This window comes from Pholcus phalangioides, unplaced genomic scaffold, assembly GCF_987345545.1.
Source record: "Pholcus phalangioides strain wild (caught in Gottingen) unplaced genomic scaffold, Ppha-v1.0 ptg000009l_1, whole genome shotgun sequence".
NCBI classification, from domain to species: Eukaryota; Metazoa; Arthropoda; class Arachnida; order Araneae; family Pholcidae; genus Pholcus; species Pholcus phalangioides.
The window spans coordinates 44,699,540-44,713,991 of record NW_028301602.1 but is presented as its reverse complement, the minus strand read 5'-3'; the positions used below and the strand labels follow the sequence as shown (position 1 = coordinate 44,713,991).

General features: G+C 33.9%; 1 protein-coding gene across 2 annotated transcripts in view; it reads left to right on the top strand.

Annotated features, from left to right (window-relative positions):
* Positions 1 to 14,452, top strand: part of LOC149083155 (dynein beta chain, ciliary-like) — a 43,353-nt gene that overhangs the window by 6,211 nt on the left and 22,690 nt on the right. Inside the window, exons 4-11 of one of the 2 annotated variants that reach the window (XM_089236306.1) lie at positions 460 to 658; positions 1,757 to 1,856; positions 3,725 to 3,939; positions 4,612 to 4,842; positions 7,180 to 7,350; positions 9,093 to 9,209; positions 12,830 to 13,098; positions 13,405 to 13,473. In XM_089236306.1, coding sequence (XP_089092432.1) covers positions 460 to 658; positions 1,757 to 1,856; positions 3,725 to 3,939; positions 4,612 to 4,842; positions 7,180 to 7,350; positions 9,093 to 9,209; positions 12,830 to 13,098; positions 13,405 to 13,473 — 1,371 coding nt within the window. The remainder of the gene's footprint in view (positions 1 to 459; positions 659 to 1,756; positions 1,857 to 3,724; positions 3,940 to 4,611; positions 4,843 to 7,179; positions 7,351 to 9,092; positions 9,210 to 12,829; positions 13,099 to 13,404; positions 13,474 to 14,452) is intronic. The other variant, XM_089236307.1, reaches the window with a different exon arrangement.

The window sequence follows — 14,452 nt, the reverse complement described above, 5'->3', positions numbered from 1 at the left end:
GAAATTTCACATGAATTTCCACTAGGGCCTCTTCATATGAAACGCGTGTGATAACACATAAAGATGTCGCATTGAGTGTTTTCCAGGAAACTGGAAAAAATATTCTTCTACCAAGTTCAATTCATTGAAATATATATTATGAATGATACAAGTTATCTGAAATGCAACAAAATCTCTCTGAGGGGGAGGGGGAATGGACACCAGTACCAGTAAACTAGTCCTTTAGAGAAGGTTACCTTATTTTGATGTGAAAAAAATTGCCTTTCTCTGAAGCTCTGAACTACTGAGGAATCGTTTATCATATCTTAAACTTTCATGGTGAAATGCACAGGTGAAAAAAACTCTGATAGCCTTGTTTTTCAACTGCAACATTATTGTTATTTCTGAAACATTGAAACTCTTCTAACCTTTTATAATGGAACTTGTCCCCCCCCCCCCACCACCCCATTCTCAAACTAGTTCATCATTAGAGGACTTACAAGTATGTTACATTTTGGATTCTATCGGCTTGATGTTGACTGACTGGACTGCTTTGATTGACTATGTTCTACAACCTCCGCCTGAAGTGAATACAGGGATTAGTGAACTAGATGGGCCTCTTTCTATAATTGAGTTTTGGAAAAATCGCAAAGAGAATCTCAGATTTATTTTACAACAGGTCAGAGTTTTGTCATGTTTTTTTAAAGAAAACAAATTTGAAAAGTTTACAAATGATGAAGACATTGATTGTTATTACACTAGAAGGACTGTGGCAGTCATTTTGATAGTTTTTATCTTTTTGCTTCGTTTTCATAATGAACCAGATTGTTTAGGATATCGGAATTTCATGACTTTTTCCAAAAATGCTGAAACATTATGCTATTCAATTATCAACAGTTTAAAAAAAAATGGCTGAGATATTTTTCATTTTACCTAGAATAGGGGTCTTCAACGTTTCAGACACAGCGGGCCAAATTGAAACTTCCCAAAAAGCTAAACACCAAAAAATATTAAATTACCAAAAAATAAAACGTCAATCAAGATATAAATTTATGAATATCAATATACTGTTAGTTTGAAATAAAAATGACTGAAAAAAAATCAAAAATATTTTAAAACTAAATTTTTTTCAACATGTGTGAGAAGGATGTTAGTTTAATTATTTTAAGAAAAGAACATTGTGATTTTTTTTAGTATTTTATAGCAATATTTAATTTTGTAACAGAGTGGACAAAGAGAGATAGACAGCTTTTTATAGCGTCCAGTATATCAAGAAACAGATATTCTCTGGATATTGTGCTGAGATGAACTCAGGTTTTATGAGGAAAGAAAAGTCTTCACCCTAACTCAAACCCAGATTCTCTTGCAAACCAGGCAAGCATGGTACCATCTATCTAGGTTTAAGTCTCGGCAGAGACCAGATGATTTTTCTTTCTGAGTAAATCTTGGCATAATATCCAGAAAATATGTTTCCTAGAGTGGACAAAATCCATGTCTTTCAACCACAAAACCCAAAAAATAAAATATTACAAAATAAAAGTGAATAACATTTATGAAGTATTAAACTTCAAGTTATTAGCTATAAATCAAGATCATTTTTATTTTTAAATCTAGCTTTTGAAATTTTTCAGAAAAAAATATTAAATTTATAAATTTTTTGTGGGAATGACCCATATTCTTCAATTTTTTTACACACACATATATATGTTATGACTGATTATATTCACATTTTAAAATTTTGGTTACTTTCATTTATATGATTATATTGTACTTTCAGTTAGATGAGCCTGTTGTCAAGGAAATGGCACTAGCTTTGGAAAATACCAATAGCCCTAACCTCGAAACTTTCAAGAAACTTCTATGTGATGTAGCTAAAGGTGAATAACTGATTTCTGATACAGGTGTATGCAGGGCCGGATTAACCATTAAGCAAAGTAAGCACATGCTTAGGGCATCAAGAGAAAAGGGGCACCACAAAAAAGTTGTTGAAATTGTTTTTTAATATGTACAGTTTTTCCCAGCGTCAAGCATCCAGCAGAAAATCCTAAAATTTTTGATTGATTGTGTAGTTGAAGATAAAGATGGCACATATACGGAAAAACTGATAATATTGCAAACTGGAGTAGGTTAGCTAAGTTTTTGGAATTAGATTTTGTGTAATTTTTCATAAAGTTAGCTTCAGCTATTTTAACTGTGTAATGGGGGGGGGGGGGCCTTTGACAAACTGATTTTTCTCAGAGGCCCTCTCTACCAGCTAAAAATTCCTACCTACCAATTCGTATACCAGCTCTTGCAAATTGTAAACAAATCTGGTCCTGTGGTGGTGTCCGGGTGGGACCCATGCATTAATAAAACAAATCATTCCCAACCAATATGATAAATACTAAATACAAAAATGACAAATTTAAGAGTATAAGCCAAGTTCTACAGAATAAGGATGTGAACTTAAAGATGCTCAAATCTTTGAGTCATTTGCGGATCGACTGCATGGTCTCATGGGGTTTTATCTTATAGTCAATTATTATTGCCCGTGCGAAATAGTTTCAGTACCTCTTCGGCGTATAAGTCGCACCAGTAAAATAACTCTGGAAACTCGCTGCTGTGTTCCCAGACAAATCAAACGCGTCGAAAATTGTCGCTTGGCAGTCTAGTGGTTAGGGAGCTAGCCTCATTGTTCAATTCTGGGTCCAAATCCCGGTTCTTCAATGTCTTCTAACACTACTAAATTTCCTGGACAGATCTTATGGATCTATAAAAAAATCACGGGTTTCTCTGCGAATCATTCAGTTCAGTATGCTCATAGTTTTAAATTTTGCATAAAAACATTAAAACAATTTTATTTTCTTCTGCATCGGCTGCCCCTTGCTAGAGCCACCCTTTTGTGGTTTGATCTAGAACTCCTAAAATATAGGTATGAAGACACTTTAGTTCGATCTACCATAGAATTAAAAGAAATGCTAACAGATTTCAACTCGAAAATGCATTTGAAAGAACCTGAGGCGGATTTAACAGAGGGCGTGACTTCTAAAGGGCTCCAAAAAACCCAAACTCTTCACAATTTTTTCTCATTTAAGGGGCCCAATATTTTCTTTTGCTCCTGGGGGCCTCAACAGACATTAATCCACCACTGGAAAGAACAGAGATACCCAATGATTATGGTTCACCAAAAATAATGTAATATTGGCCAAGCCAAAATTCAGTGGTTGCATTTGAAGCCACTTTATGAAATCCTAACAAGCAGTCGATGGGAGAAAATATCTTTAACTGTTTTTAAAATATTTTGAAAAAAAAAAAGTCTAAAAATTGAAGGTTTGTCTTTTTGGTAAGCATGAAAGAAAAATTCCAAAAACGTTCAAAGATGTCCCAAAATAAACAAAAATGATCCAATAGATACCGTCAGTGATTTGCAAATTTATATATATATATATAAAGTCTCCCTTTTTTTTCTGTCTGTGCTTAAAATATTCAAATCATAATTCTGCCTTAGATTAGTTTCTTCAGAAATATAAAATTTCATTTAATGTTGTTTGTTTTTCCTTTATAGATTCGATATCGAGTAATATATACTTTTAGATATCTTGGAGCACCAAAACCATTCAAGTGCTTATGGCCTTCAAATGTTTTAATCCGGCCCTGTGTGTGTGGGCATAAAAAATATTTCAATTCCATTTCTTTGCTCTGTTTGCAAGTCAAGAGATCTTTAATCTATTTCTAAATCAATTCCGTATCGAAATTTCTTTTTTAGCTCATTCTGAAGCTGATGATATATCTAATAATTTGGAAGCCATGGTTGAACCCTTGCAGGTTTTGAGTACTCATTTTTTTGGTGACATACAAACCCTATTACCAGATATTATGTATGATATTACTCAGGCATGGATGCAATCCAAGCCGTTCAGATGCGAACCCAGTGAAATAAGAGTTCTTGTGCAAAAGATCTGCTATCTGCTTATCCATAGAGTAAGTAAAATCCACTTTTGGTTAAGCAAAGATGAAATAGACATTTTTTTAAGCATTTTTATGATGTTTGAAATAATCCAAAAAAGAAATTAAAAAAACAAAGTAACTAACTACTACATGGTATTTTTCCTGGGTTATTATGCATAAATTAAAGTATGTTTATGAAATGAAAGTAAGAGAAGAGTCTTTCATGAAATAAATTCATTAAAAGCATTGTTTTCCTTCCATCGAGTCATTCATTAACAGCCATCTACTCAAGTCTCACAAGCTTTCTTACTCAGGACCACAACTAGATTTTTAGTCAGTCAAGTACGCATTTTGGCGCCCCCTTGTAATGTTGAAGGTGAGGTTTAAGGGTGAAATTTGGACCCCCCCCCCTGGTCCAGCACCTCAACCGCCTTCTCCCCTAGTTGTGGCCCTGTTCTTCATAATTGATTTCACTGTCTAACTGTAATCTTTAGCTGAAATTCTGCAGACGACTTTTTTCTGAAAAAATGTTAGATGTTGATCATTTTAATTTCTATTTCTATTTTTATCAACATTTGTTTAAAAAAAACTATGATGTGTGCTCATTAGTTTGAATTCTATAACTACCAATACAAAATAATGTCAACATTTTAACTATTTGTGCTTGTAATTAATTAGTTATTCCATGTTTATCCAATCTTATAGAGCAGAAAATTTTTGAATGGTGCTGAAATTTTCTCACACAACAGAGATATGTGCCATGAAAAGGTAATTAAAGTTAAGAATGTCCTGGATGCATTCATTGAAGCTTATAATGTGTGCAGAGAATCAATCACTAGCCCATTTGAGCATGTTAAAGTGTATCCGTGGGAATTCCCTGATGAAAGAGTATTCGGTCAACTGAAATGGTTTTATACAAGACTCGAAGATATAGAGGTGAGCTTTAACATTGGTTTGTGAAATATTTCAGTGAAATTTAACATAAAAGCACTAATGTTTTGCATTATATTTTGCATTCAAACCTTTTCACTCATGCCCTAGGATTAGGGTTAAATATGAATTTTGATAATAATTAATGCCATCCTCGGTATGGTATTCCTGGGGGTCACCACAAATATGGAAAATCAGCAAATAATGCAAACCATAATTTTTTGTTTTTTAAGCATCTCGTTTATATCTGCTTTGTGTGACAGAAATGCAAAGGGGGGGGGATGTACAGTGATGATTCTCATCAATGTTTTCTGAAAGAAGGTCACAGTTTAAAGTCTGTTAGCTGTTTCTTTATTTCAGTTAATTTGTTAGAATGTGATGATAAGATTTCCTCTACCAATTTATGTACTGTGTGCAGAACTTGCTTTTCACTTTCCCACATCACAGAAAATGGTCAATCTTAATCTTGATCACATTGCGGTATCTCTTCAGTTTCAGGAGGAGTCAGCTCAATAAATTCCTCTGCAGATTTTGGAATTTCTGTTAATTAATTCTCCAATTTCTTTTATGTTCACATCATTGAACCTCCATCCACCTGTTTTGCTAATTTGACAATGGCAACTTCGAGGTTCAAATATGAGCCAATCTCCCCATTGAAAAGACTCGCCACTGAGAGCAACAGGCCTACAATGATACAATTATTCAATCATTACACTTCACTCATAGTTAGAAAAAACTGGTGGTAGATGGCAGCACGACACATAACATGCATTACACAGAAACAAACTTCACGTCAGGTTTCACTATACGTACGCGCACATTCAAACATGTACCAATTCGTTAGAGGTTCCGCAGAGCAATATGGATGAGGTACATGTATGGTTTAGTAATAGTAAATTGACAATGGCTCTCATAGACAGCTGGCTCTCTACAGCTGGCTCTGTAGAAATGAATTTGTTCTTGGGCACACATTGTAGCCAAATGTTCTTCCAGCATGAATTGACTGTTCCCATATTTATAGTTTCCCGCAGCTCTAGCAATGACGCTAATGACATCAGTGAAATTCATCCATAACTTTAAGACGTTTTTTGGATTTGCACCTTACCTTCCACATCCCTTTGGGAAAGAGTGCAGACCATCCCACAATAGTCTCTCAAGGTAGTAAGCGATCATGTATGTATGTATTTGCATCTCCTTCGATAGCCTACACAATCATCATTGAGTATTGTGTATAGCAGGCCATAAATGCTTGCAGAACATCCGATCAAGCAGCCAAATGCTAGATGTTGAGGCATATAAAGGACTTCATTGCCATGGTGTTCAGGAGCGTTATCCAGTATCCAAAAGTTTTGAGTAGCATGTCTTTACTGTTAAGGTGCCTTCTGATTTCCGGAAGGAAACACCATTTAAACCAATCAAGTAAAAGTGTTTTTTCACTGTCCCAGCTTTTCTATTGTTCACACAAAACTCTGGGAGATGTGACTTATTCTTTCTTTTTGATGCTTGCAGATGTTTAGGATTTAAAAATGATGGTTATGTATGCAAGTTATTACTTGCATAACTTTTTCATTGCACCTACAGAAAAATAACACTTTCTATGTGAGAGAAATGTGTGGGACCAGGGCTATACAGGGTGTCCTGTAATTTCTAGCACAGTCTTTATCTCATAAACCGTTCGTCGTAGAGGCATGATTTCAATTTAAAAAATGCTCAACATACATTCAAAAATTACCTGTACCAGTTTTGAGAGTGAAAATACAGTGCCATAAAATAAAAAAAAATCTGAATTTTTATACGGTCTCCCTGTGCTCCAACTTTCAATTAGAAAGTTATTGCCCTGTCTCTCCTGATGCCAACAAATTTTTTTTTATGTTTCTAAGTGCAATATTCACAGAGATATTCAAATTTGGAAAGAAGAGGAAATTTGGGGAAGAACAGCATTAAATGTGTGTGCATGTTCGCTGGGCTCTCATCATGAGGATCCACCTTTGACTAACAGCGTGAAAATTCAGGTATTTGCCATTTTCACTTCAAAATATAGAAGACAGATGACAGTACCAGTAAAACATAAAACAAGTATTACTCTCTAAGAACATAAATATGTAAAAGCAGCGTATATGCACTCTCACAACACATTTCTGCATGTAACCAAGTTCTTAGAAATTTTGCAGAGGAATGTGTAAGAGTTGTGCATGTAAAGTTAAATCGTAGTATGTACGTTTGTGAGAGAGAAAGAAAAATATAGAAGACGGGGACTGTTAAATATTGATCGGAAAATTGAAATTTTAAATGAAAGTTGCATAAGAAATTTCTTATTAATATTTTCTCATTCCAATTTTGTAGAAATTGTTTGAAGCAGTAGAAATCTATGATGAAATACCCTTCTATGAACTTTTTACATCCTATCATCTGCCATTGAAGAAACAGTTGAATAATATATATGCAAGATTCAATGGAATGTATTCAGTTTTGGTAACAGATGGAAAAGGTGATCCTTTGGATCCGCAGAATATAGTAAGTTTTTTCAGCTTGACTTGCTGGAATTTCGATTTCATAAAATTTAAATACATGATTTGATTTATTAATATTTTTTAATTTGTAAGTTGTATAGTGTGTGATGATTTGCATGTAAGGAGTTATGGGGTGAAGGAGTCTTTCTTTTTTTGGGATGATATATCAAACATACAATAACTGTGAATGCTGCCTAGTAGCATACACAAGATTTTATCTTGGGTGGGAATCATCTTTTTTCCCTTTCATTGTTCCCCTCCCCTACAAAAAATCACCATAGTCACAGCTCACAGAGGATGGGGTTTTCCCTGGGTAAACCAGTGATGCTAACCGTTTCTGTGAAACGCTGCCAAATTGCTTTGTTCCATAAGGAAGCGGGGTACCATTTGATTACAACAAGTGCAAGGAAATATTTAGAAAATTTTTGTTGGTATAATTGGGTGCCAAATAGCAATCTTGATGGATGAATTTGTGTGCATGAGAAATAAACCATTTATAAAGGCAGAAAGTCATTTTAACTTGCCCATCATTAGCAGTATTCTTCTGATCAAATTGAAAAAAAACCTCTCTGCAGAGAGCACACAGACCTTCAACACAATACTTGAATACCATAAAATCAGACACTTGCCATTTTCACTTCAAAATAGGGAAGTAAGATGTTAGCACCAATATAACACACAAAATAAACATAACTCTTGATAACACGAATATATTAGGGCCATGCATACACACATAACACATTCTGGAAGTTTAATTACAATCCTTATATTCCTAGTATTAGTTAATGTACACAATGATTAGTTGTTATGAGCAAGAATGATAACAAGACATCACGACTGAATTTCGCCAAATAACTCATTAGGCAAATACATATTTTTTATATTCCATTTTTTTAGAGTTATGAAAGTCTTATCCTTCTCTTCCACGATCTTATTCACAAAAGATGATGGCTACTCCATTGAAAAATTAATTTACTCCTTAAAAGGGTCTTTTTGAAATCAATAAAACAATGAAATTTAAAACCAGAATAAACCACCCACACCCTTGTAAGAAAATAAAATGATAGAAGAAAAAAAAAACACTCAACTTTGTCAAACGTAAATTTTGCCATGTATTTCAATATTAGTGACTTAATGGCTCATCACTCACTGCCATCAGTCACGATGTATTAAATTCTTTGAAATGTATCTAGGAATGTAAGGCTTGTTTACATATGTTCCTGCATGTACCAATTTATTAAAAATGCCCTGGAGAAATGTTAATCAGGTGCATTGTACAGTTAAAGTACAATGCCACCAATTGAAGAATAATAGTATTCTTCAATTTATTGAAACTGACACATCTCATACTTGTAAGGATTTGTCTATTTAGCAATCACACCAGGGCCACAACTAGATGCTTAATCAGTCGTGTTAGGGTGTAGTCATGTCATTAAAGGGTGAAATTAGTGCCCCCCTTCTGGTCCAGCACCCGGGGCACTAGATCTGTCTGCTCTTACTCCCTAGTAGAGCCCCTGGTCATCGCCATAAAACTTCTTAATCAAATGATATATACTCAATCAGTTGTTTATACATATACCAATCATGTTCAAAAGAATATTATCTTTCTTCATTTTAAGTCTAGCTAACTTGAATAGTGTTTGTTTGCTGTTTCAGTTTGTATCAGTAAAAACATATCCAGAGTTGTATATGTCTGAAATACTTTAAGTGAAGTAGTTATCAATCATTTGAATTGTCTAATTACAGGCATTTGCAGATTACTTATCAGTGTTCTGGAAAGGAGTGGAAAATCTTGATCGCAGGTTTGGGGCAGCTATTGGTCAAGGATGCATAGCATGTCCAATTTTGAGTCAAGCATTCAAAGTAAGTAACATCATCAGAAAAATTACAATAAAAATAAACCTTCTCCTGTCAATGGCAATAATAATTTTTAAAATACAGTAGACGCTGTGTATTAAAATCATGGCTAATTTTATCATTCGGGTGTTGTTATCACTTGCAAAGTACGAAACTGGCCAACATTATAATATGGAAAAAAAATTGTTTATGGTTATCAGAACTTTGGTTTATGTTATCAATTTTTGAAGTGAAACTTCTTTAGAAACTTCTTCACGGTGCAAATTTTCAGATCCATGTCAGAAAAAATGAAACAGAGATATGGAAATGACGTAACATTTCCTTTCCCCTCAATGACAAAAGTGAAACAGAGGAATGGAAATAATGTAAGTTTTCCTTTCCCTTAAAACCTATTCCATAGACAGATTTACATTGGGTTGGTGTAGGAAGAAAAAATTCAGCAATTGTCTTGTGGTTGCCTGAAACATTTTGCAATTTGTGTCAGACAAAAGACAATTTATTACCTTTTCCTACCACACATGACGATGCTGGAATCGTTCAACATCCCCTATAATGGCAGGATGGGCATTTCACACAGTTTGGATGAAAAGAAAATTGGGTTTGGGTGTAGTGGGAAGGTATTTGTGTATGCTATACATATCTTGCCTTTTGTGAGCACGTGAGGTATTGCATATTTTCTGATTATATTTTATATTTATATATGTGCAGTATAAGAAAATTCCTCATTATCAGATCTATATGATTCGCAAATTTTATATGTAAGTTTCACTTCTGTCGTGCGAGATTCTCACACATTTTTCTTTTTTTCATAGAAAGTTTTTTTTTTTTAATTTTTAGCTAAGGTTGAATCAGACTCATTTTTTCCCATAAGTTATTATTATCAATCTGCACGACTATGTGGGAAGTCAGAAGGCTCCTTTATTGACAAAAAATTATGTGCTCTGTTAACAATGTTATAATCTGGCTGTAATAGCTGTCAGGGCCGTCTTAAGAGCATCACAGGCCCCCGGGCCAAGTGATTTTTCTGAGGCCCTACCAGGCAAATTCTTTAAAATTTCAACCAGATCTCATTTTTGTGAGGCCCCTTTTCTCTTGAGGCCCCCGGGCCGTGCCTTAAGACGGCACTGATAGCTGTTATGATCCATGTGCATGTATCGCTCCTTTTGCAATTTTTCCCAATCAGTGAAGGCAAGTGTAAGTTAAAAAAAGTTATTCTCTTCAGTTTATGGTCAGTTTCTTTCAACTGACACAGTTCCTCAACCGGCAGACTTTCACAAGGGAATCTATGGAATGCACTGTACATTATAAAAAGTATTATAATTCATAATACACATTAGACGCAGTTCCATTCTAACTCCTTATAATGTCTGAATAAAAAATTGATTCTATCTTGAAAGGTGAAACTTTTTTTAGAACAATTAAAAAAAAAATGCATGATTCAACATTTTGAAACTGTTATGTGAGAAAGAAAAACGAAGTGCCATTCAACCAAATATATATTTACATATGTGACATATGGTCATCAAACTTACAACCATGATTTTTTTTTTCAGATATAGATCTATATCTGAATAATAACAATAACAATGTTATTGTTTGCTGACTATTGTTCTCGGGACTATGAGAAAATCAGTCCTGATGCAATCGTATTAAGCAGCATGCACTATATTGAAATGCAATTTAAGACAGTAAAAAAGGATGTATTTATATATATATATATCTTTAGGAAAACCATTGTGTCTCGTAATCATTTTTTCACTTGATCCCAAGAAATTAGGAAATACAAAAAGCTAATGTATGAAACAGAATAGCAATAAAATAAAAAATCTTCAAATTGACCTGCAAAAATTTAATTATCTGCCAATTTCACTTCCAATAGGAAAGACGGCAACACTTCTCAAGCACAAAACATGGGTAACCCTGGCATCATAAATACATTAGGGGCTTCAAATGTACACACAATCAATACTTTCCAACATTCCCCCACTTTATTGGAAGTTCCCAGAGAGGAACATTCACAGGATGTATTCATGGTTGAGTAGTGGTATTGTTAATACTACTATAAATCGTTATCAAATTAAACTTCCTCACCTCAGACTGCTGAATGAATGAACACCAGAATTCTGCCGCCAGACTTATCCCATTACCAAGATCTCTTCCAGCCCAGCTTCATGGCATAGTCTAGAACAAGTGTGCATACCAAACTATCTGAGTACATATCTAGTGTTGTGCCTGATTTTTCAATGCCGCCATCTATGTTTCAAAGTGTGAGTGTAATGCAGGGTATGACAAAAATCAGATTATTAAAATTAACTGACTGCTTATTAATTACAAAAAATATTGTTAATCATTAAGGATGCATATTTTTATATCACTACCTGCTTTTTTATCTTATGTCTCAAATTTAATTCTGCATTAATGAATAGACGTACAAATGAACTGCAATCAAGAAATATGAACTCCAAAAATCTGTGTTTATGTAACATGAAAAGTCGTTGAGCCCAAATTAACTTTATGGATTAAAACTTTTCTCGTAGAGAAAAGTGCTTTTATTCATGAGCCCCCCCCCCCTAAAGTGAATGTCTGGTGGCATCTCAGTATCACACACACATGGTCAGGTTTCTCGATTCACTCTATGTAAAACCAAAGGGCTGATTCAGCATTGACTAAATGAACAAATTCTATTGACAAGATTGTTTCTTGCGCAATTGATGTGTTTCCAACTTGCATGATGTTGCTTAATAATTTACACATTTTTATTCTCTGACAGATTTAATGAGTTTTGTTAAAAATCGAGCAAACTAGAAATTGTAATACAAAAAGTGAAGAAGTCTAAAGCTTAACAATATTTATATGTTGGATATGTTGGTACAATATCTATTATTATTTTGAATCAGCAATTAGGGCATAGAATTCAAGATTTTACATAAAAAAATGATTTTTTTGTTTTTTTAATCAGGGGAATCCTAGTGCCATGCATTGTCATGCATTGAAAATATTTAATACAGTTGTATCTAAGTTTAGTTCCCTATATTTTTGTGAAATTTTTTCCATGCACAAAATAGGCCAGCTGTTTTTTTGTACTGTATCTGGGGATTAAGTTTAAGTCTATGTCTACGCTCAAAGAGCTATATTTCTTTTAATCATGAACTTTACCACATATATACCAGGTTACTTTTACTTCAATATCATTGAAAATATGTAAAGGAAAAACTAAATTTAAATATTGTGTGTGTGTGCGTGTGTGCACATGCGCGATTGAAATCAATGATTTAAAAAAATCAAGTGATTTAAATCGGTGTACCTTGGTGTAATGATTGAATATTTGAATATTTGTGCTGTTGTTGGCCTGTTGCTCTCTGTAGCAAGACTTTTTGATAGGGAGATTGGCTCGGATTCATGCTCGGAAGTTGGGAACCACAGAAAACCAACTTCAGCCAACCACCACTGTGGTGTCGATGAGATTTGAACCCAGTTCATCTCTTGTGGGGCGAGTCCATCGCTATGACTACTCAACCATCACAGGGACCACCTCAGAGTGTTTTGGAGGGCAATATGCTTTGAAAATGTCAGTCAAAGTGTTTTTTTTTTGTTACATTTAATGTACCATTTATTTAATTTTTCAGCTAACCAGAGTTTTCTCGAACCCGCTCTCGCGTCCAGTTTTGCTCAAGGAGTTTAAGACCTTTTTGCCGGCTCTTATGGGAAAAGCAAAGCAAAAAATTTTCCAGGCTGCAGAGTTATGTGAAGAACAAGTAGAGGTCATATCTAGGAGTGGGTTCAGCAATGTGCACCAACTAAAATTACCACCTCTTTCCTGTGTTGGCCATTGGGCTCTTCAAATGGAGGATATGCTTTCTGAGTTGGTAAAGCTGCTGAAGAATGCACAAGAAAGGTATTTTAACCTTCTCTAAATATATCTGAGCATCATTGGCTCATTATAAATTAGTTTTTAATAATTTTCTGCAAGTGAAATTTGTTTCATCTTCAATTAAATTATTAAAATTTATCTTCATAAAAATTTTCCCTTCCTTTATTCACTTCGTTTAGGATTATTGTGTTTATTTTTTAAATATATTTTATCAATAGGGTATTTTATTTCTGTTTTCGTATCTTGGACATTTTCAAAATTTATAATATGTCATAATAATAACAATATAAAAGTAAATTTTTTATTTCATTTTCTCATACTGTTGTGTAGTTATGAAGTGGATGAAGACCTGCAACCAATCTACCGGAAGCATGAAAAACTTGAAGAATTTATCAAAAAGTAAAGTTTTTCTTCGTGCATTGTTTTTTTCAAATAGTTATTTATACCATATTTTTGTGTTTACTAAATATCTTGTGATTTTATAATGGTGATGATAAATAATTCAGTGATCTACCTATATATATATTTTAAATAATCATACTTAAAAATAAAACTTGGCTGATAAGTTTAAACCATATACATTTCTCTTTGAAAGGAATCTGGTGCTTCTTTCATCAAAGTTCCTTCTAACTGTTCAACATTATTGCAGTTGTTTTAAGAAGAACTGGTTTATATCTAATCTTAACTATCTTTTTTAAATTTATTTGAAGAAGGATTTTTTTCTTGCAGGGCTCCCACTCGTCCTACTTTTCCTACTTTTTGGTAAAATGTCCTACTTTTGTCCTACTTTCTGGTTTTTGTCCTACTTTTCCTACCAAATCCTATCGACAAAGTTTGTGTAATTGATTTTAATTGAGCAGGTAATCATTGATGTATTGTCAAATATTACAAATGTTTGAGAATGCAATCAATGATTCTGCCAAAGCAGAAATTGTATCGTTTTTGAGGTTATTTGGGGGGGGGGGGTGTACGTGGACCATTTGGTTGATTAATTTTTCATTTGCTTAGTTTGAGGGTTCAACAAGTATAGTAGTCATTAAAAATTTCTGTCTGGATGGGAAAAATAATTTTGTATTTATTACTTCATGGTCTTGGACAGTAACTAGCATTCATCATTCAAAATTATGGTGCAAATTGGTGAAACAACAGTTACAAAGCATTTTGATACATTTGCATTTCAAAGCAGTTGGATACATAGACTTATTCTAGGTGTGGTGATTCTGATGCTACCCAATAGCATTCAGTGGTCTTTTGTATTTTTAAGGCATGAAGAGGCATAAACAATATTTACAATGCTCAGCAAAGAGCTAGAAATTTAAGTGCTTCATTTGTCAAAAATGATTACACTGGCATTGAACAGTAAAATGTGAACAAATCC